At 38.6% G+C, this 21,061-nt stretch overlaps 1 protein-coding gene across 1 annotated transcript in view; it reads right to left on the bottom strand.

Moving 5' to 3' along the window:
• LOC122556380 (arf-GAP with coiled-coil, ANK repeat and PH domain-containing protein 2-like) overlaps nt 1-21,061 on the bottom strand; it is a 183,251-nt gene that overhangs the window by 56,460 nt on the left and 105,730 nt on the right. The window contains exons 7-9 of the mRNA XM_043703013.1: nt 17,834-17,878; nt 9,207-9,302; nt 4,892-4,966 (exon numbers count right to left, since the gene is read on the bottom strand). Coding sequence (XP_043558948.1) covers nt 4,892-4,966; nt 9,207-9,302; nt 17,834-17,878 — 216 coding nt within the window. The remainder of the gene's footprint in view (nt 1-4,891; nt 4,967-9,206; nt 9,303-17,833; nt 17,879-21,061) is intronic.

Consider the following 21,061-nt stretch of genomic DNA (forward strand, 5'->3'; position numbering starts at 1 on the left):
TCGAATGACTTCCTCAAATGTAAAATTCGATTATTCAATAAGGAGATCTGTTGGCTCAATCGGCTGAACAGCTGGTTTGTGATGCTGTGATGCCAACAGCATGGGTTCAATTCCTGCACTGGCTAAGGTTACTGTGAAGGACTCTCCTTTTCAACCTCACCCCTCGCCTGAGGCATGGTGACCCTGAAGATGGAAGTGGTTGTGGGTTTGGAAGGTGCTGTCTGAGGATCTTTGGTGAATTTCTGCAGTGTATCTTGTAGATAGTACACATTGCTGCTACTGAACACCAGTGGTGGAGGGAGAGGATGCTTGTGGATGCAGTGCCATTCAGATTGCTTTGTCCTTGATGTTGTCAGGGCTGCACTCATCCAGGCAAATAGGGAGTATTACATCACACACCTGACTTGTGCCTTGCAGATAGTGAACAGGCTTTCAGGGGTAAGGTAGTGAGTTACTCACCATATTATTCCTAGCTTCTAACCTGCACTTATAGCATTTATGTGGTGAATCCAGTTGAGTTTCTAATCACTGATAACTCCTAGGATGTTAATAGTGAGGGATTCAGTGATGGTAACACCACTGAATGTCAAGGGACAGCTGTTAGATTGAATCTTATTAGTGATGGTCACAGCCTGGCATTTGTGCGGCACGAATGTTACTTGCCACTGGGCAGTCCAAGCCTGGGTATTGTTGCGTTTGGACATGGACTGCTTTAGTGTCTGAGTCATCACAAATGGTGCTGAACATTGTGTAATCATTGGTGAACAACCCCACTACTGACTTTGTGAAGAAGGGAAGGTCATTGATGAAGCAGATGATGGTTCGGCCTAGGAAACTACCCCAAGGAAATGCAGAAATGTCCTAAAGCTGAGATGACTGACCTCCAACAACCACAACCATCATTCTCTGTGTCAAGTAAAACCATCACCAGTCATCTCTCTAAGGAGACAGCAGCCCTTCAGTCTGGTATGACTATAGGGATTTTACCTTTTACCTTAATCCAAACATGAATAAAAGAAAATGAATTTCAGAGGAGACTTTGCGACTCCCCTAGATGTAAAAGCAGCAGTGAATGTGTTCTACTGAGATACCCTAGTGAAATAAAAGTAACTGAGAATTAAAGGGTCACTTCTCAACTGGATACCATATCACACCTTACTGGGGTAGTGCATTGCAAAATCAAACCCCACTATCCCCAGAATTGTCACGAAAAAAGGCTTAGTCATACTACCCCAATTTGACTGACTGATGAATTCAGGGTAAAATATTCATTAAAAAGGTCGCTGTACTGAACAGGAAAATAATTGTTTATTACAAACAAACATTGTTTGCAACCAATGGCAATTAGAATATTGCAACTGTTCTATAGCTCAACAAAATATTTAGCTCTATAACTTGATCCTTGACTATCAAGGCTGGAAAAATGCAAATAAAATGGGAAACAGTTCAACTGCACCAGTACAGACCACAGGGTTTGTAGAGTTGCTTTCTTTCACTTAGTTTAATTTTTTTTTTCAGTTCTTTGCTATTGACACAAGGAAGGGCTTATGCCTGAAACGCCGATTCTCCTGCTCCTCAGATGCTGCCCAGCCTGCTGTGTTTTTCCAGCACCACATTTTTCAACAACTTGTTGTTAGCTCTCTTTCATTCACTGGTTTCAAATTCACCTTTTCACTATTTTTAAAAGAAATTTTATTCCTCCTACAAGAGGAGATTTAGAGAGAAAAGTAAGTAGAAGATGACTAGCTATTACCTCCACACAAGTGAGAGACCCATAAGAAATATATTTTGATACATTCTCTTTCAAGCTACTTGGTTCTCTACTGCACTGTCTCCACACAAGTCACGTTGTTGTCAACCAGTTTTCCCTTAATTTTGAACCCATCAGTTTCATGGTGTATGATTCTGCTCTTGCTGTTCCAGGAAAATGCAAATGTACAGAACTCAATGTTCCAGTACACAATTAAAAATTGCAGTCATACCTCTGCAGAGTCACCTTAGTTTGAAGTACCATCTTTCTTGTGCACACAGTCAAAAAATAAAAATGGCTTTACACACTGTGACTACAAGAGCAGATCAGAAGCGAGGTATTTTGTAGCATAGGGCCCACCTCTGAGTTTTTCTACAATCAACAAAGCACAAGTCAGGAGGGTCATGGAATACTCTGCATTTGCTTGAATGAGTGCAGTTTCAATAGCTCTCAAGACACTTAATACCATCCAAAAGAAAGGAGCTCTATTGATTAACATGCGATCTTTTCCTTCTTTGACATTCACTCTCCAACCACCAGGTGGACATGCTGCCACCATGCACACAATCTAGAAGATGCACTTGAATAGTCCAGCAAGGGTTTCCTCCAATACCAAGGACTTCTACTCTTGAAAATGATGAAAGGTAGCAGGACAACCATCTCTCAGGTTTCTCTCAAAGTAATACACTATTATGACTTGAAAATAAATTATCTTCCTTCATCATGGTTGAGTCAAAATCCCAGAAATCCCTCCTTAACAGTGGCAATAATAGGCTGCACAGTTCAAGATGATGTATACAATTATCTTTGCAAGGGTAAGAGGAGCATTAAATGTTCACCTCTACACTGATAACCACATCCCCTGAATGACAAGACAAGACAAGACAACACAGGGTTGCTAATTCCCATATTACAAATTAGTCAGCACTCTTAAGGAGAAGGCAGAATGAGAAAACCTGGGGTTTGACATTGATTGAGTAACTATGAGGAAGCATGTAAGCAATGCAAAGTCATCTGAACCACTGATTTTTCTCTTGCTTCTCAATCAGAAAATCCAACTCAATATAAGCATGTTGCAAAGACAACTGCCTGAAAATACTAGAAACTAAAAGGGAACTGCTCTTTGAAGTCCCTTAGAGAAACGTGACATCCTCTTCCAACTTGATGTAATGGTCCCAATCATCGAATCTATTTTTTGTCACAAGTCATATTGAGCTTGCATCATAAGTGAAAATCTCATTGTCTGCATTTAGTTCTGTTTTGACTACAATACTGAGTTTCTTTTAAAATTCTTGTTCAAATCTCAAATTCAGAGTCAACAGAACATATGTGCAGAACTTCCACAATCTTCTTGAAAATGATAATAAAATCATCAACTTCTACATTAGAGGCTCAAACACCAAAAGCCAAAATTAGTACCTTTCAGCTGAATGTTAATAAATTTCCTGCCCATCTTGATAAAATACATCAATGCTGTATCAGTTCCTCAAAGGTTACTTGGGGTCAGCAGCTGGCATTCAAATTAAAGTACAACACAGCCAGCTTCCTTTCTTCTGCCCAACAATATACTTTCACCTCACGTGCACCATCTATACCTTCAATATTGAATGTTTCAATTCCGATGTGAACCACCTTTGTAATCTCCACCAGTGAGATGTCTAATTTAGTACAACTGTGCCAAATTAAGAAATATTTTGTACTGTTGACATGTACTGACTAGAAAGTTAGTCACGGTGTGTGTGTGTGTGTGTGTGCGCGCGCGTGTGTGCGCGCGCGTGTGCGCGTGCGCGCGTGTGCGCGCGTGCGCGTGTGCGTGTGCGTGTGTGGGGTGGTGGTCATGGAAAGGCAGGAAAGTGACCTTGAAGATTAGCAGATCAGCCATGATCTCGCTGAACAGTGAGATAAACTTGATGGGCGGAATGAATTACTTCTACTCCTACTCTTACATCCTATGGTCCTAACGAACGCAAGATATAAAGCTTCAACAGAATGTGTCTTCTTCAGACACATCAAGAAAACTGGACTGAAGGAACTTAAGTGAAATCCAGTGTTGGTCAGAAAAATAAAATCAACTTGCTTCTGGTGTCTATGTATAGACCCTAACAACCAACTAAAATCATACTTGATGGGTAAAGGAGTATTAAAACCCTCAAGTGCCACACAAGACCATCCTAAATTTCCAAACTGACTTTAGTTCTGATGAAAGGTCATCAGCCTGAAAGGGTAATCCTGTTTTTCTTACCGAAGATGTTGCCCGACGTGCTGAATATTTCCAGCATGTTCCATTTTTATTCTGACTTCCTGGTCTGACTGCTTAGAAAAGCAATACCAGAAGTCTAGAATTGTCCAACTCAAGTATGACTGAGAAAATTGATTTCAGTATTTAAATGTTGATTACAACGTCATGAGTGGGAAAAGCACGATAAAGCAGCTAAATGTTTTTTTTTAAAAAGTGGCCAACACTTCATATAGAAACTTTCTAAATTCAAACCAACTCAGTGGAATTTTGAACTCCTGAAATATTGCAACAATCATTAAATCCAATATTGTTACAATAGTCTATTGAGACATGATATTAAATACTGTCCAGTTTACTTATAGTCAGTATTTTATAATCAGTGTCATTTTAGTTTTAAATTCTACTATTTGTCCATTTGTGAATTACATTGCCACTACATATTTTGATTACTGTAAATGTTTGTACTTTCCTACAATTTTCAGAGAAAGATATGCATTTGGCCTTTCTTGGTCTGCATAGACATGGTGGGCCAAAGGGCCTATATCTAACCAAAAATGTTTCTCAAATGAAAATCACTTCAAATAAGAAAACTGCAATACATATTTAGTGACGTCTATTTCAAAGGATTAAATTCACAACAGTCAGAAGCAAAAACAAAAGCTAGAAATTCACATGTAACAGTCCAACTGATTGTTTTATTTTGTTTAGTGTTTCTTTTTGGGATAGTACCTACAAGTAGAGATATTGTCCTGAGTGAAGCTGCTGAATTGATCATTGTAACATTAATTTTCACGCAGTAAGCTGCAGTATTTTAAAATATTGTAAGATATTTTAATTGGAAAGAAATTTTCAGATGAGGTAGGATGCTTATATTATGCGAAATTTCACATCAGTCCACATACCTTTTGTTGAATAGTGGAATGTTTTTGTTCCATATCTCTCTTCTCTTTAGCTGCATCCACAACTAACTGATCCAGCTGTTGAAATAGAATATTAAATCAGTTTCATTTTAAAATTTAAAATTTCTGAGTTGTGAATCTCAACTCATTACCGGTGCATAAATATCTCTCCTCATTTTGGAAACTAAATAATGAAGTAACATAAAATGAATGACAGATCTAAAAAAAACAAGTTCTTCTCCCTAATCATATCAGAGGTCTGACTATACTTACAATAATGAAACTAACAAAAATTCAAAAAATTCAATTTGTTCAGTCCTACTTACACTTTGAAAAAACAGATTTAGCATCTTCCAATCATGATGCAATTAAATATCCCTATTTTATAATTTGTCCTCTGCAACATTAAGGAAGCATCACAGCAAGGTTGGAAATTTTCAGCATCCATTCTAATAGCGTCTGCTGAGGTCCTGTAGGTAGTTATGAAAACAGACAACTTGCATTGATCCATATGGTACCTTAAATTTAGAATGATTGCATAGTTTTAAAAGGATATGTTTGTGGCATCAGACCAGTAACAAAAACACTGTACATGTAATGTAGACACTGGCAAAGGTTGCAATGCTCAATCATTGTTGTCTGCATTAGCAGCTATAAATGTCTGATAGGGCAAACCAGTGGCACAGACTCTGACGCCGAGTGGTGCTGCTCCAATTAGGTAGAAGCAGTCGAAGATAAATTTTCAAATAAAACCAAATTTTTCAACTGCACTTCTTGTCGAAAGACAGTAACAAAAAAAAAATACACTTTGCTAACTAGCTTAACATTTTGTACATGGGTTTTTTTTAAAGCAATTAAAAACTAATCATTGTGTACTTGCAAAGAAAACAAAAAACTTATTCCTCTAAATTCTTGCTCAAAAAATATTTCTGTCAAGCAAAAAAATTTAATCCTGCTAGCTCCTGCGCACTCACTTTCTTTCTTATCTCTAAATATAGTTACCCAAACCTATGGCCATACAAGTCTGAAAACACCTGATCTCGGAAGCTAAGCAGACTCAGGTCCAGTTAGTACTTGGATGGAAGATCACCTGGAAACACCAAGTGCAGTAGCCTTGGTATTTGGAAAGGCAAGGAATGATCAAGGATATTCAACATGGCTTTGTGCATGGGAAATCGTGTCTCATTAACTTGATTGAGTTTTTTGAGGAAGTAACAAAGTGGACTGATGAAGGCAGAGTGGTGGACATGATCTATATGGATTGCAGCAAGACATTCAACAGGTTTCTCATGGTAGACTAGTTAGCAAGGTTAGATTTCACAGAATACAAGGAGAACTAGCCATTGGGAGACAGGACTGGCTCAAAAAGGTAGAAGACAGAGGGTGGTGGAGGAGGGTTGCTTTTCAAACTGGAGGCCTGTGACCAGCAGTGTGCCACAAAGATCAGTGTTAAGTCCACTGCTTTTTATCATTTATAAAAATGATTTGGATGTGAATAAAGCAGGTATGGGTAGTAAGTTTGCAGATGACAACAAAATCGAAGGTATAGTGGATAACAAAGGTGATTACCTCAGAGTACAACGGGATCTTGATCAGATGGGCCAATGGGCTAAGGAGTGGCAGATGCAGTTTAATTTAGATAAACGTGAGTGCTGCATTTTGGAAAGGCATATCACAGCAGGACTTATACACTTAATGGTAAGGTCCTGGACAGTGTTGCTGAACAAACAGACCTTGGAGTGCAGGTTCATAATTCCTTGAAAGTAGAGTCATATGTGGATAGCATAGCCAAGAAGCCATTTGCTATGCTTGCCTTTATTGGTCAGTGCACCGAGGATAGGGAGTTGGGATGTCATGTTATGGCTGTACAGGACATTGGTTAGGCCACTTTTAGAATACTGCATGCAATTCTGATCTCCTGGTTATTGGAAGGGCGTTGTGAAACTTGAAAGGGTGAAGAATAGATTTACTAGGATGTTGCCAGGTTTACAGGATTTGAGATTATAGGGAGAAGCTGAATAGGCTGGTGCTATTTTCTCTGGAGAGTCAGGCGCTGAGGGGGTTACCTTACATAGGTTTATAAAACTATGAGGGGCATGGATAGGGTGAATAGCCAATAGGGTGAGTGTGTCCAAAAATAGAGGACTAGTTTGAGGGGAGAGGAGAAAGATTTAAAAGGCATCTAAGGGGCAACTTTTTCATGCAAAGGGTGGTACGTGCCTGGAACAAGCTGCCAGAGCAAGTGGTGGAGGCTAGTACAATAACAACATTTAAAAGGCCTCTGGATGGGAATATGAGTAGAACATGTTTAAAGTGATATGGAAAAAATGAAACTAGGTTAATTTAGGATATCTGGTTGGCATGGACAAGTTGGACCAAAGGGTTCAGTGTTGTGAAACTCTATGACTTTGAGACATCAAGAATGCATGGTGATATTGTATTTAACTTGAAGAGGAAGGCAATAAAAAATTCAATACGACAACTGCAAGATTTAACAGAGAAACACAGCAGAAACCAGTGAACAAGGCTTCTGTTTCCACTGTCATTGATAAAAATCAGTAATGCATTTTTCAAGGGCAGCAGTAATGGAGTGAGCATGTGGAGGGAGAATCTGTTGCTGTTAAAATTTTACAGAGACAAATTAACTACAAAACCTGGATTAAGGTAGGTAATAGTGATAAATCTGATATCAATACAATTCAATATAGTGTTTCAAAGGATTTCTTCAACATGTCGCAATTCTATATATTCATTTTGAAAATGTCAAGAACATTGAGGAAATAAATTTCAGCATCACAGTACAAGGGGAGGCTATTTTAAAGATAAATACACACTGCAAGCTACTATGATATTTTGGGAGGTACACAATTCCTGAAGCACTATTCAAAATGTGAGAGTACCACTGCAGTGTCCAGGTCAATAGGTATCTTTTGAAAACCACCTAAGGAAGTAATTTTCTTGATTAAAGCAGAATACCGGAATCCTGAAATAAATACAAAATGCTCAAAATACCTAGTAGATCTGGCTTCATCAACGGAAAAAGTTTGCATTTTGAGTTGAAGCCATCTCTTTTGCCAGATCAGTGTCGCCAGCACTTTCGATTTTTATCTCATTTACTCTGTGGCTGGTTGTTACACTTGATGTGCATAAATTGTGTAATGCGTGTTTTCAACACAAAAATGACTTTCCTTCATGAGTAATTTATTGGTTATGATGTACTTTGGAATGCTGTGCTCATGAAAACACAGTATATAAATATGTTTCGTATTTGTCAAGTGAATGGTTACCCTGGCCTGCAACAGTAGCTAGCATCATTTGAAACTCTGACTCATTAGTCAAATCTGAGACTAAATCAGGGATTACTTACAAGCATAACAATTGCAGTAAACAAAAAAAAATATCCATTTGCTTTCAAGCAGAATGTATAATTGTTTAATTAGGATATATGCAATAACTATTCACCATTTTAGCCTAGAATAATACAAAGCTAAACTCCTTTTTCCAGAAGATGCAATGTGCAAGTTAGAATTTAGAGTAAAATAAATTTGCTAAATTTATGTATTAGCTGCTATAATTCAGGATTTCAACTTAATCCATGGTTTACTCATCTCTAACAACAGGCACATCAAATAAAATAATCTTTACAGCATTTATGGCTGGCTTCAAAACAATATTCACAATTTACAAAATCGAACTGCTCTTCAACTTTTGAATCTACCCACTTCCAATTGAGACTGAACAACTGAGTAATCGTGAATACTAGGGGGTTAATTTGTAATTCAATGAAGGACGAACCAAAATTGATCTAAAAAACTTAAAATATTGAACATTTAATTAAAAATGCACCTCGAAGTAATTTTACAAATGATATCAAATGTGGTTTTGGAAAGTTCCTGAAGTTAGCACTTCCAAGCTACAACTTGAATGTTGAGTTTGACAAGGCTCTATATCACTTCTGAAATTTGTGAGAGAGAAAGGGGCCCAATGCAGGTGATAAATATACTTATTGTTTTTTATTTAGTAGATAATTGTTTCCATAAATTGCTCAGTGTTTAGTTTTGAACTACCTCAAATCAAAGCTCTGAATTGTTCAATCTTAAAATATTGAAAGAGTTCAATATTGGAAATGATTGCACTTCAAACCTCGAACTCCCGCTCTAAGCCTGCAGCAGTTCACCAAGGTGGTTCACCACCATCTTCTCAAAAGCAATTAGGGAATGGTAATAAACACTAATATAGCCAGGGACTCCCACATCCCACAAATGAATAAACAAATTCTAAAAATGTTTAAATTTATTTTATGGTTTTGAAGTCTTACCTGACCTCCCAACTCCTTCATGTAAGGCTCCAGTTCCATAAAAAGGTCATATCCTTGATGAAAGAATGCAAGATGGGCATACATAAAGGACAACATCTGGAAATGAAAAGAAAAAAAAAAATTATTCAATATAACAAAAGGAGAACAATTTAGGAATGAATTGCACAATGAAAATTAAATGCACACAGATTTTCATAGCTTTAAAGATCTTGAATCAAAATGGACAATTAGCAATTTTAAGATCATAACTTGATATTTTGATAAATTAAAAAACATACAATTCCAAGAGTGAAAATCTTATAAATGTCAACAGCATAATGTCACCGCAATGTCAAGCTTAATCTATTAGACAATAGGTGCAGGAGTAGGCCATTCTGCCCTTCAAGCCTGCACCACCATTCAATATGATCATGGCTGATCATCCTTAATCAGTATCCTGTTCCTGCCTTATCGCCAGAACCCTCGATTCCACTATCCTTGAGAGCTTTACCCAACTTTTTCTTAAATGAATCCAGAGACTGGGCCTCCACTGCCCTCTGGGGCAGAGCATTCCACACAGCCACCACTCTCTGGGTGAAGAAGTTTCTCCTCATCTCTGTCCTAAATGGTCTACCCCGTATTTTTAAGCTGTGTCCTCTGGTTCGGCCCTCACCCATCAACGGAAACATGTTTCCTGCTGCCAGAGTGTCCAATCCTTTAATACTTCACTACCTGCTGTACCTGCATGCTTACCTTCATTGGCTGGTGTACAAGAACACCCAGATCTCTTTGTACTGCCCCTTTACCTAAATTGATTCCATTTAGGTAGTAATTTGCCTTCCTGTTCGCCACCAAAGTGGATAACCATCCATTTATCCACATTAAACTGCATCTGCCATGCATCTGACCACTCACCTAACCTGTCCAGGTCACCCTGTAATCTCCTAACATCCTCGACACATTACACCTTGCCACCCAGTTTTGTATCATCAGCAAATTTGCTAATGTTATTACTAATACCATCTTCTATATCATTAATATATATTGTAAAAAGCTGCGGTCCCAGCACTGATCCCTGCAGTACCCCACTGGTCACTGCCTGACATTCCGAAATGGAGCAGTTTATCACTACTTTGTTTCCTGTCAGCCAACCAACTTTCAATCCAAGTTAGTACTTTGCCCCTAATACCATGCGACCTAACTTTGCTCACTAACCTCCTATATGGGACTTTATCAAAAGCTTTCTGAAAGTCCAGGTGCACTACATCTACTGGATCTCCCTTGTCCACCTTCAGAGTTACATCCTCAAAAAATTCCAGAAGATTAATCAAGCATGATTTCTCCTTCCTAAATCCATGCTGACTCTGACCGATTCTGTTACTACTATCCAGATGTATTAATGCCATGCACCCTTCACATAGTGTAAAGATCAAACAGAATATCTATCAGGACAGGTATTAAGCAGTGAAATAACAGAAAGGGTAAGAAGGAAGTGAAAATTATGCTTCTTTTATGACTGAGTTGAGAAAGAGACATGGAGCGATAAGGATGCAAGGAATTTCCCTGGTCTCATTCATTCCAGATCTGTCTGGTACACTATGTTCACAAACGGACCATGTTTGGAGTCTTAAGTAACTTATCTTTTGTATTCTAAAAAAAGATGTATTGCAACATCACCTGTATGTAAATGAAAGGGAGACACACAGTTATACCTTTAAAAGAAAAACTTGTGCCAAAGTCCATTTTTCAGCACATTTTACCAAGCGTTAGACATAGGTGCAGAAATCAGGCCATTCAGCCTATCAAATCTGCTCCACCACTCAATCATGGCTGATAAAAAGCCATAGCCAGCATTCGTAATATATTTCCAGCAAAAGGTGTATGCTTCCTCATCTTTCAGCGAAGGTGAAGCTTAGTTTAAATGTTTGTTTAATAATTCAGAGTTGACTAAACAAATTTTGTCACAATGATGGCAAGTGGAACTTTTTATTTTGTCCATTCTCAAAATACATTACAGTTATTCAGATATTGAGATATAAATGATCAGTTTGCTAATTACAGGACACTTGTAAAATTTAGGGATATTCAATGCACTGTTATTTAATGTTTGCTTTTATATTTAAAGGTCAAATTTTACATGAACTTTGTTAAGATTTGCAATCTACAAAAGCTTATGACAAAAATAAGTCTCAGCATTTCTGCGCTGACATAAATAAGGATATTTTACTTTCATCCCAGAGTATCCTTCCAACAAAAATACTTTTCTGAATGTGGCACAATTTATCAACAGGGTCTCTACCATTCAAAGACACCAAATTTGAAAGATATCTTCAGAGGAATTCCAAGTACAATGTAGTTCTGAGAGTGGAAAAGGAATGATAGTGTTTTCTCACATCCTATTACCTACAAAAACTCCAGGAAAGGGCCTTGCAAATCTTTAAAAATGTTTAATATGCATGTGTCTAGCACAGTGGGCCATATTTTCTTGCAGCAACCTTCAAAGAAAATTTTACACATGGCAATCCTCAGAACTTCACAGGGTATTTCTTGACAAAATCTAGATGTATGTTTTGCACACTGAAATACATGAAGGGCTGTGGTAAAGCTGGTCAAGAGTAGCAGCATGCCATTGTGATGCATACAACACTACTGTGGTTCTCTATTTAAGCACAAAGCAGCAAACAGAATTGAAGGTGTTCACAATACATCAAGCACAAATTGCTTGAGGAGCTAATTGTGACATTCGAGAAAACAAGAAAGCAAAAGGGAGCCATGCAGGAAGATGGCTGATATATGCTCTTCATTTGAGAAATTTCTGTCTCAACCTCAAAAGCTCAGTAGAAAAGTTTGAAGAGATGGATCTTAGCCTTGGAGGGAGTTGGGTAATGATGTGCAGTTGGTTAGCTTTTCTTTTTATAGTTATTGCTTATGTAATGTAATAGTTTAATTTTGGAGAATTTGGTGCTACTGAGAGACCAGGTTCTCACAATGCACATACCTCAGTAAAAACCATCTCATGCAGAGAACTGTCCCAAAGTGCACTTTGAGATATGGGCCGTTATAGGTTCACAGTACAAATGTACTGCTTTGAGACACTTTAAGTACTAGTAAATTGAAGTTCTAAATATGGGTACTTTGTACTTAATGTGCAACAAGCCACCTCCAGCAGAAGCAGAGAGAATATGGTTTCTATATTGTTCTGTCCAGAATGTGACCACTCAAGAATCAGTAAAAAACTGTTTGTATTATGTACAAATTGGAATTAAATGGATGCAAATATGCAGATTTAGCAAAGGGAGACAGGAGTTATGTAGCATGATGATCTCCAATTATTGGAATTGGCTAGTAATAAGTATTACAGATATACTTAGACAATCAGATGAAGGTCATTCTCTCTAAAATGTCTACTTGCATAATGTATGTACAAGGTATATAGGCCTTGAGTAATGATGGCACAACGGTCAGTACTTATCATCATCAGTGAAACAGGCAGCAACATCAAGGTGCCTTGCACATATAGAATGAGATGGAAGTCCAAAAGTTGTAAATAATTCTGTATTTTCCAGAATTTGCATTGCTGAGGTCCCCAAAGTACAAACAGTGAACTGACAAAAATTTCTATTTTTTATACTGTTAGGCTCTCTATAAAAATCCCTTGAAGTGCTAAACTTTGTGAAATAAGACACAACTGAGATTTTAATGAAATACTATGTCCATTATGACAATTAAACACCTTCATTAGACTTGATAAGCTAATTTTATATCTGTGAATTGTCAATATTCCTAATTTTAACTGTTTTTAAAACATTTTTTATTAAGATATAGAAACTAATATGATGATCATTGACCACATTGTACTGAAATTTAAAAGTGAACATTGCCAATGCTTTTAATTTCCTGACTTGCTATTTGTGAGATTTCATGAATGTGTCTGGATTTTTTGTTATTTCATTATTGAACTCCCAATTTAAACTGCTATCAAGAAAGGGAAAATCCATGCCACAGAAATTATTAAAGAATTATGGAGAGCTTTTTTCAAGGTCAGCTGAGAAAACTGGACCTACTACAGTTAACAACTTCCAGCCAAATGTGGCACGTTATGAAACAATGATGTGACACAGAAATCCTCAGAAGGGAGAGAAGAAACTGGATTACAATTGTGGTAACCGGAGATTCTACAGTCAAGAGAACAGATTACCATTTTATAGATTCACACATGAAATATAGCACAGAAAAGACCCTTCGAACCATCAAGTCTGCATCAATGCAATTACCACTAAAAGTGCGCTAATCCCAATTTCTTGCACTTGCCCCATATCCTTGAATGTTACAATATTTGAAGTACAGGGTGACCACCATGTCCTTAGGTCCAGTTACTGCAGTTACAGTTAACTGCGGTTTACCGTGGCCAGAACATATTACATGGAACATTCCAGAACCAGGGGCCAGTGGGCTGCTGGGAAGGTAAATTTCCCATATAAATGAATGGGTTTGCTACTTTCGTGGTTTTGGGCATCTGCGGTTCGTCTTGGAGAGTATCCCCCAGGAGGTAGATTTTTTTTTGAAAAGACAGTTGTAAGGCTTCCAGCTTCCAGCCTCCATCACATTGCAGATTCCCACCACACACAGTGAAAAAGATTCTTTTCTCCCTAAATCCCATCTGAATCTCCTGCCCCTTACCCTAAAACTATGCCATCTCGTGATTGACCCCTCAACCAAGAGGAACAGCTGCTCTCTATTCATCCTGTCCATACCCATTACATTCTTATACACCTCAATCATATCCCCCTTCAGTCTTCTCTGTTCTAAAGAAAGGACAACAGAAAACCCACCAAACAATGGAAAAGCTAAATGTGTAAAAAGGCAAAGAAAAAATGCAATTGAGGGATTCACCAAGATGGGTTGCGGCAAGGCTGGAAATGGTGATGCTACAGAGGTAGCCTCTGTAATTTCAAGAAATTGGATTAATTGGGAGGCAATAGGAGGAATAACAGAAAATTATAGAAATACTCAGCCCAGAGTAGGGACCAGGGCAGGAAACAGAATTGGTAATGATCAAACAGTGTGTGAAAGATGGAAGACCATTTGACTGGAAATAACAGCTCATTTAGGCTGTTCAGTGAAGTGGACCGAAAACATAAACAGACGGGAGGAGCTGAGAATGGAGAAGAGATAGAGTTGGGTGATGTTACAGTATATATGGAGCCTTATGTACTAACTTCAGAAGATAACATGAGGACAATATGCAAGTTTTGTTTCCTTTATTCCTCAATAGGATATAGAAACATCACTAGCAAGACCAGTATTTATTGCCCATCTCTAATTGCCCTTGACCGGAGTGTTTGTTAGAACACTTCTAGATGGCATTTAAGACACAACCACATTGCTTTGGATCTGGAGTCACATGTAGGTCAGACAAGATGGTGGAGTTCCTTTCCGAAAAGACATTAGTGAATAATATACATTGTTACAACAATAATAATTTCACAGTCACCATTACGCTGACATTTTCTGCAAGTCCAGAATTATTATTTCAATTGTCGTCAGAAAAGTAACACCGCACTGTCCGAAAGCATTCTCAAGTAATTCAGTTTAAGCCCCACCAGCTACAATTAGATTAGATTACATTACAGTGTGGAAACAGCCCGTCCGGCCCAACAAGTCCACACCGCCCCGCCGAAGCACAACCCACCCATACCCCTGTATTTACCCCTTACCTAACACTACGGGCAATTTAGCATGGCCAATTCACCTGACCTGCACATCTTTGGACTGTGGGAGGAAACCGGAGCACCCGGAGGAAACCCACGCAGACACGGGGAGAACGTGCAAACTCCACACAGTTAGTCGCCTGAGGCGGGAATTGAACCCGGGTCTCAGGCGCTATGAGGCAGCAGTGCTTACCACTGTGCCAACGTGCCGCCCACTATGGTAGAATTTGGGCCTTTTGCAAGGTTTGTGAAGGGGCCATGTCCTCAGATCATTAGCCTGGGTCTATGGAGTACTCATCCAGTGACATTATCACAACACCACCCTCAAGAAATAAGATAAAGGAGAGGAAGGAGAGTAATTCTGTGACTGATTCCAGATGCAAGATTATGGGAAGAAGAGAGAATTCACTGGAATATACTTTCAGACAGCACGATCTTACTTTGCTGACAACAATCAAGATATTGGAGGTGTGTTTGGTGAACCATATCAAAAGCTGCCCTGAGGTAGTGAACGGTTAGGCAGAATTCAGGCACCGTGGACTGTCATAGATATATGCAATACTAAACAGGGCCACTTTAATGCAATAGTAAGGGCAGAAATCTTATTATAAAAATCCATATGTAGGGGTCACAGAAACATTGGAATTGAAATAGGCAATGTCTTGACACAGTGCTAAACAGAAAAGCACAGCAAAGTCGAGAATTTACAGAGAGGGTGGGAATGGCTGAAAGGATATTGAGCCCTATTTAAACCAAACTTGTTTAAACACTGCAATGAGAGGAGATTAAATAGTTTGCAATATGGGGCTAAGAACGGAGACTGGGAAGTTGAAAAGGTGACTCTGATGGACAGGATAAACCCAAAAGAGAACGTGAGGAAAATTAGGGAAAAATGGAGTGCATTGCTATGGCCAAGTATAGGATGACTGGAGGGGAGGAGGCAGAAGTCAAGGAGGATACAGGACCAGCTGAATGTAAACCTTCATACTGAAATCCATATCTTGGACAAGTTGAAGACCTTGTACTTAAGAGTAAATAGCTGGTAGCAAAGGGGGGGAAGTCAGTGATTACCTTTGCGTTTCAGGATAAACTAAGAGAATGAGAAGATTTAGCCAAATGCAACAAGGCTCACGAGTCCTTTGCATTGTCTAGAAAGGCCTGACAGTGAATAACAAAAATAAGTGCACACCAAATATGTTCATGTTTCAGGCCTTGTACCTAATTAGGTGAAGATGAGAATGATGCGAGATTAAGGGAGTTAAGTGGGTGAAGAGCAGCAAATACAGACGTGAGGGAGCAAGTGAACTATTCAAAATGAAAACTTAAAGCCAAAGTAATTGAAAGTTTGAAAAGTTCTAACAGTTAGAAATAGCCTCCCAAGATCAAATGTATAAGGAAACAGGTCTGGTGAAGCATGCAAGGAACTGATCAAAGATGGCCTTGCCTTATGACTGACACAATGGGAATTGACACTGCATGAAGCAAAAGTTGAGTTGGGTTAGGATAATTACATGTATGACATCATATTAAGGAAGAGATTAAGAAGTTCAGTGAACTAAACGCATAGCAAGGCTGGAAGTCAAACTGAAATCACAGAGGTTCAGAAACACTCCATGCTTCACTGTTTTCACTGCTCAGTCTCTGCACTAAAGCTCAGTCTCAAACTCAAAAAGAATCTTGGTTGGAATGATAATGGACATGGAGAGGTGAGAGGCAAATGAGATACGGGGCTCAAATGGAAGAGGACGTACCAAAATAAGTAAGATGATAGACAGAGGAAGGAGGGGTGGTGATGGCCTAGTGGTATTATTGTTAGGCTATTAATATGTAGACCTATAGCAGATGGTGGAATTTGAATTCAATAAAATAAAAATCTGGAAGTAAAAATCTACTGATGCCATGAAGCAGTTATCAACTGTCAGAAAAAAAAACATCTGGTTCTTTACTGTCCTTTAAGGAAGGAACCTGCCGTCCCTACCTGGTCTGGACGACATGTCACTCAACTGCCCTCTGGGCAATTAGGATGGGCGATGGATGCTGGCTAGTCAGCTCAACCCACATCCCATGAATGAATAAAATCGTAACATTTAGTGATAAAGACCATCTTGCACTGCAGCAATTCAGTGAGGCTAGTAAAAGGGGTTTGGAAGTGAAGTAGTACAATTTATAGGGCAAAATTTTTGTCAAGTATTTATGACATTAATCTAATTATCCACATTTCTTTGTAATCCACAATGAAGACTCCAAAGGAGGTAACCTGTACAGGAGAGCAAAAAGATTTTTTTAAAAAAAGTAAACCACAGGATTGGTGCAGGAGCTTTAAGTTTGCATCATTAGCATGACTTGCCAATATTATAAGCTATATTGAAATATTGGCATCATCTGAACCAAATCAGCAACATTGCTACAGCAAGAGTTAATACAACATTGGAAGGAGATTTACATTTGACAGTAACATTTCAGAACAACCAAAGCTATCATATTAAACAGAGAAGTCAGAATATTCCAAAGATTCAAGGATAGTTTGTGAAAATGCAATTTCTCACAACAAACTTTATAAACAGCTGCAGTTTTCATCTCAACTTCAATATTAAGATGACTTTATCGAAAATATAAAATGTTGGAACATTGTTACTTTATAAAGTAACTGATATGAATGTTTGAAAATCCACTGTAGACATCAGTCCTGATATTGGGCCAGAACTTACAATACATGAATTTTGAACATGATCCCTTCAATTGGTCAATATTAAAACATGGTCAGGTATCTGACAGAAACCATCAATTCAAATCAAACATTGCTCAGAGGATATGATAGAATGACACGCATGTTAATGATCAGTAATTAGAGTTCAAAGTGGCATCCAAAGAGGTTACCTAAACAACTTTAAAGATCAACATTTAATCATCAAACTACTTTTAAGGACAAAAACTTACCGATTTTAAAATTTCAGATCTTCTCTTTGATTGAAGGACATTGATCTGATATGGAGCAAAAATGAACAAATACTGTATTAAAACTTAAACATTAGCTAGCACTGGCAGAATTATATTCAATCACAATCTATAACTGCATGACCTAAACACCCTACACTGTACCATCAAACCAAGACAGTTACATGAAGAGTACAGTGGGCCTACCAGGACTCGCACCAGTGAAGCTAAAAGACAGGACTATTTTCATGGTAAACATTGACTGCAGTATGCAACAGGCAGGGTGAAGTAATCCCACAAACAATGGCTTAACATATGAAGAACATTTGAGGACTCTGGGTCTATACTTGGAGTTTAGAAGGATGAGGGGAGGGGATCTAAGTTAACTTATGGAATACTGAATGGACATTGGAAAGATGTTTCCATTGGTAGGAGAAACTAGGACCTGAAGGCACAGCCTTAGAGTAAAGGAAAGACCTTGTAGAAAAAAAAAAGAGATAAGGAGAAACTTCTTCAGCCAAAGTGGTGAATCTGTGCAATGCTTTGCCACAAAAGGCTGTGGAGGCCAGGTCATTGAGTATATTGAAGACTGCGATAGGTTCTTAATTGATGCAAGGAATCAAAATTTACAGGGAGAAAGCAGGAGAATGGGGTTGAAAAACGTATCAGCCAGATTGAATGTTACAGAAGACTTGATGGGCCAAATGGCCTAATTTCTACTCCAATGTCTTATGGTCATGATCAATGCTCTCCATCCTGCAACATCCAGACAGAAATGATGGACAATTAAAAAACTTACTGGATTAAGAGACTCCAGAAACATCCCCAACATCAATTAATAGGGGAGCCCAGCACTTCAGTGCAATAGAGGAGGTTAAAGCATTTTCGAGCCAAAAGGCCAAGCAGACAATCCATCTGCTTCTGAGGCCCACAAATCACAAATACCAATCTTCAGTCAATTTGATCCACTCTCACGTAATCAAGGAACAGATGAAGTCAATAGCCACTGCAAAAGCAATGAGCCCTGATAATATTCAGGCAACAGTCCTGAAAATTTAAGCTCCAGAACGTCTTGGCACTTATGGCCAAGCTATTCCAGTAAAGTTACAACACAAACATCTACCCAACAATGTGGCAAGTGGCTCAGGCGATCCTATACACAAAAGGCAAGACAATCCAATCCAGCCAATTAGTGTCAATCATCAGGAATGATGAAAGATGTCATTGACAATTCTATCAAACAGCACTTACTGTGCAATACAGGCAGTTCCTGGGTTGCAAACAGGTTCTGTTCTAAAGTCTGTTCGCAAGTCAACTTGTACACAAGTCAGTCAGAACTCAACACAAGACAATATAAAATCGCTGTTCTTAAGACAGACACTCAAATCTGAGACTGCCTGTAGTAATCTACGCACTGATACTCAGTTTGGATTGAAGTGGGGCATTCAGCTTCTGACCGCATTGCGATCTCTGCCCAAACATGAGCAAAAGAGCTGAACTCCAAAAAGGGAGCGAGGATAATTTTCCTTAGCATCACTAGATTGTGAAGATTGAAGGAGCCCAAGCAAACTGGATTGAATGAGATTCAGAGGAGCGCACTGCCCTGGTTGGAGTCAGACCTCACAAAAAGGATGATTGTTGCAGTTGTTAGGCAAGTCAGATACTAGGAATTCTGTGGTATGTAACACCTGACTCCCCAGTGCCTGTCCACCATAGACAAAGGCACAAGGAGAAGTGTTTTGCAATAGTTCGCCACTTACCTGGATACATGCAGCTCCGATAACAGCTTAATACGGTTATGAAGGTGTAGAAGTGTACTGTACCTTTGAGAGTGTGAAGGACCTAGCAAGCACACAGTGCTGCAGAATTTACAATGTAACTTTTGGTTCAGCAGCTAGCACTGGCTGAGTTGCTAAGAGACAAAACAAACGCTAATTCGACCATTTAGTTTAAATTATACCCCAAAATACCAATCTCCAATCAAGTTTGAATTGAGTATATTGACAATATTAAAAACCAATGAAACAATCCATTGCTCTGGGATATAAAACCGGGAAAAATTGAACAGTTGAAGGGAAAACTGCCAAGCTATCAGCATGTACAGACTGCCCGAAACACAGCTTTCTTAAAAGATACATTTATCAACGACCTATGAAAGGGAAATCATAAAAAGAAAAAAATCTCCAGAGGAAAATACAAAGATTCAATAGCTGCCTGGTTTTGAAATTTGAATTTTGTGAAATCCTACTTGGGGGGGGGGGGGGTTATCAAACTAGTATTATGGAAGGGAAAGTAAAAGATAAGTTAGAGGAAAATGTTGTAAATAGTTGTTCAGTAATTATTCTCTGTTAGACTTTAAGAAATAAAGTTGTTAATTTTTACTTTAAATAGTTCTTCGCCTCTCGTATTTTCATAGATTACTGCATGGGATAAATCTTTTCTGTGTTGCTGGTTTAAATTAAGCAGGAGTGTTTACCCCATGTTGTAACAAGACCATACAGGGCAAAGTTGCCTGATTGACTGGCATCCCTTTTAACATTTTCAACATTCACTCCTCACACCAATGGCAGTTGGAAGTGTGTACCATTTACAAGAAACAGTGCAACAAGTCACTAACAGTACTTTCCATGTCCATGACAACTGCTACCCAGGAAGAGGTGGGCAGCAAATACATGGAAGAACCACCAGGATCTGCAAATTCCCCTCCAAGCCTCACATCATCCTGATTTGGGCTATTCATTCAATGTAGTCACATCAAAAATCTGTGAATCCCAACACCTCCGTCCCCCAACAACCTTGCGAGGATATGTACACCAGATGGATTGCAGCAGTTCAAAGAGATGGCCCATGACAGCCTTCTCAAGGGCAATTAAGGATTGACAGTAAATGCTTCCCTAGCCAGCATCCCAAGAAAGCTTAAACATTTATTCAATCTTTATTAACATAGAGCTCAGGACATCAAATAACTCAAGTAGGATGCAAGAGATCACATTCTTCTTTGATGGAGCTATAACATTATTCACAATATCTCCAAAGAGTTACCAGACTAAAACAAATTATGTGGCTGTTAACAGTACAGGCATGACTAACAGATTAGATTAAATATCACAGTCAACTAGAACTGACTAAGTCCTCCTAAAGACTGTCAGATGAATGCATGGCACACCGGACGCATCTAATTGATGAAACACTTGAATGGAACACAGTCAGGAGAAGTAGGACCTTCATGGA

This window comes from Chiloscyllium plagiosum, chromosome 13, assembly GCF_004010195.1.
Source record: "Chiloscyllium plagiosum isolate BGI_BamShark_2017 chromosome 13, ASM401019v2, whole genome shotgun sequence".
Lineage (NCBI taxonomy): Eukaryota > Metazoa > Chordata > Chondrichthyes > Orectolobiformes > Hemiscylliidae > Chiloscyllium > Chiloscyllium plagiosum.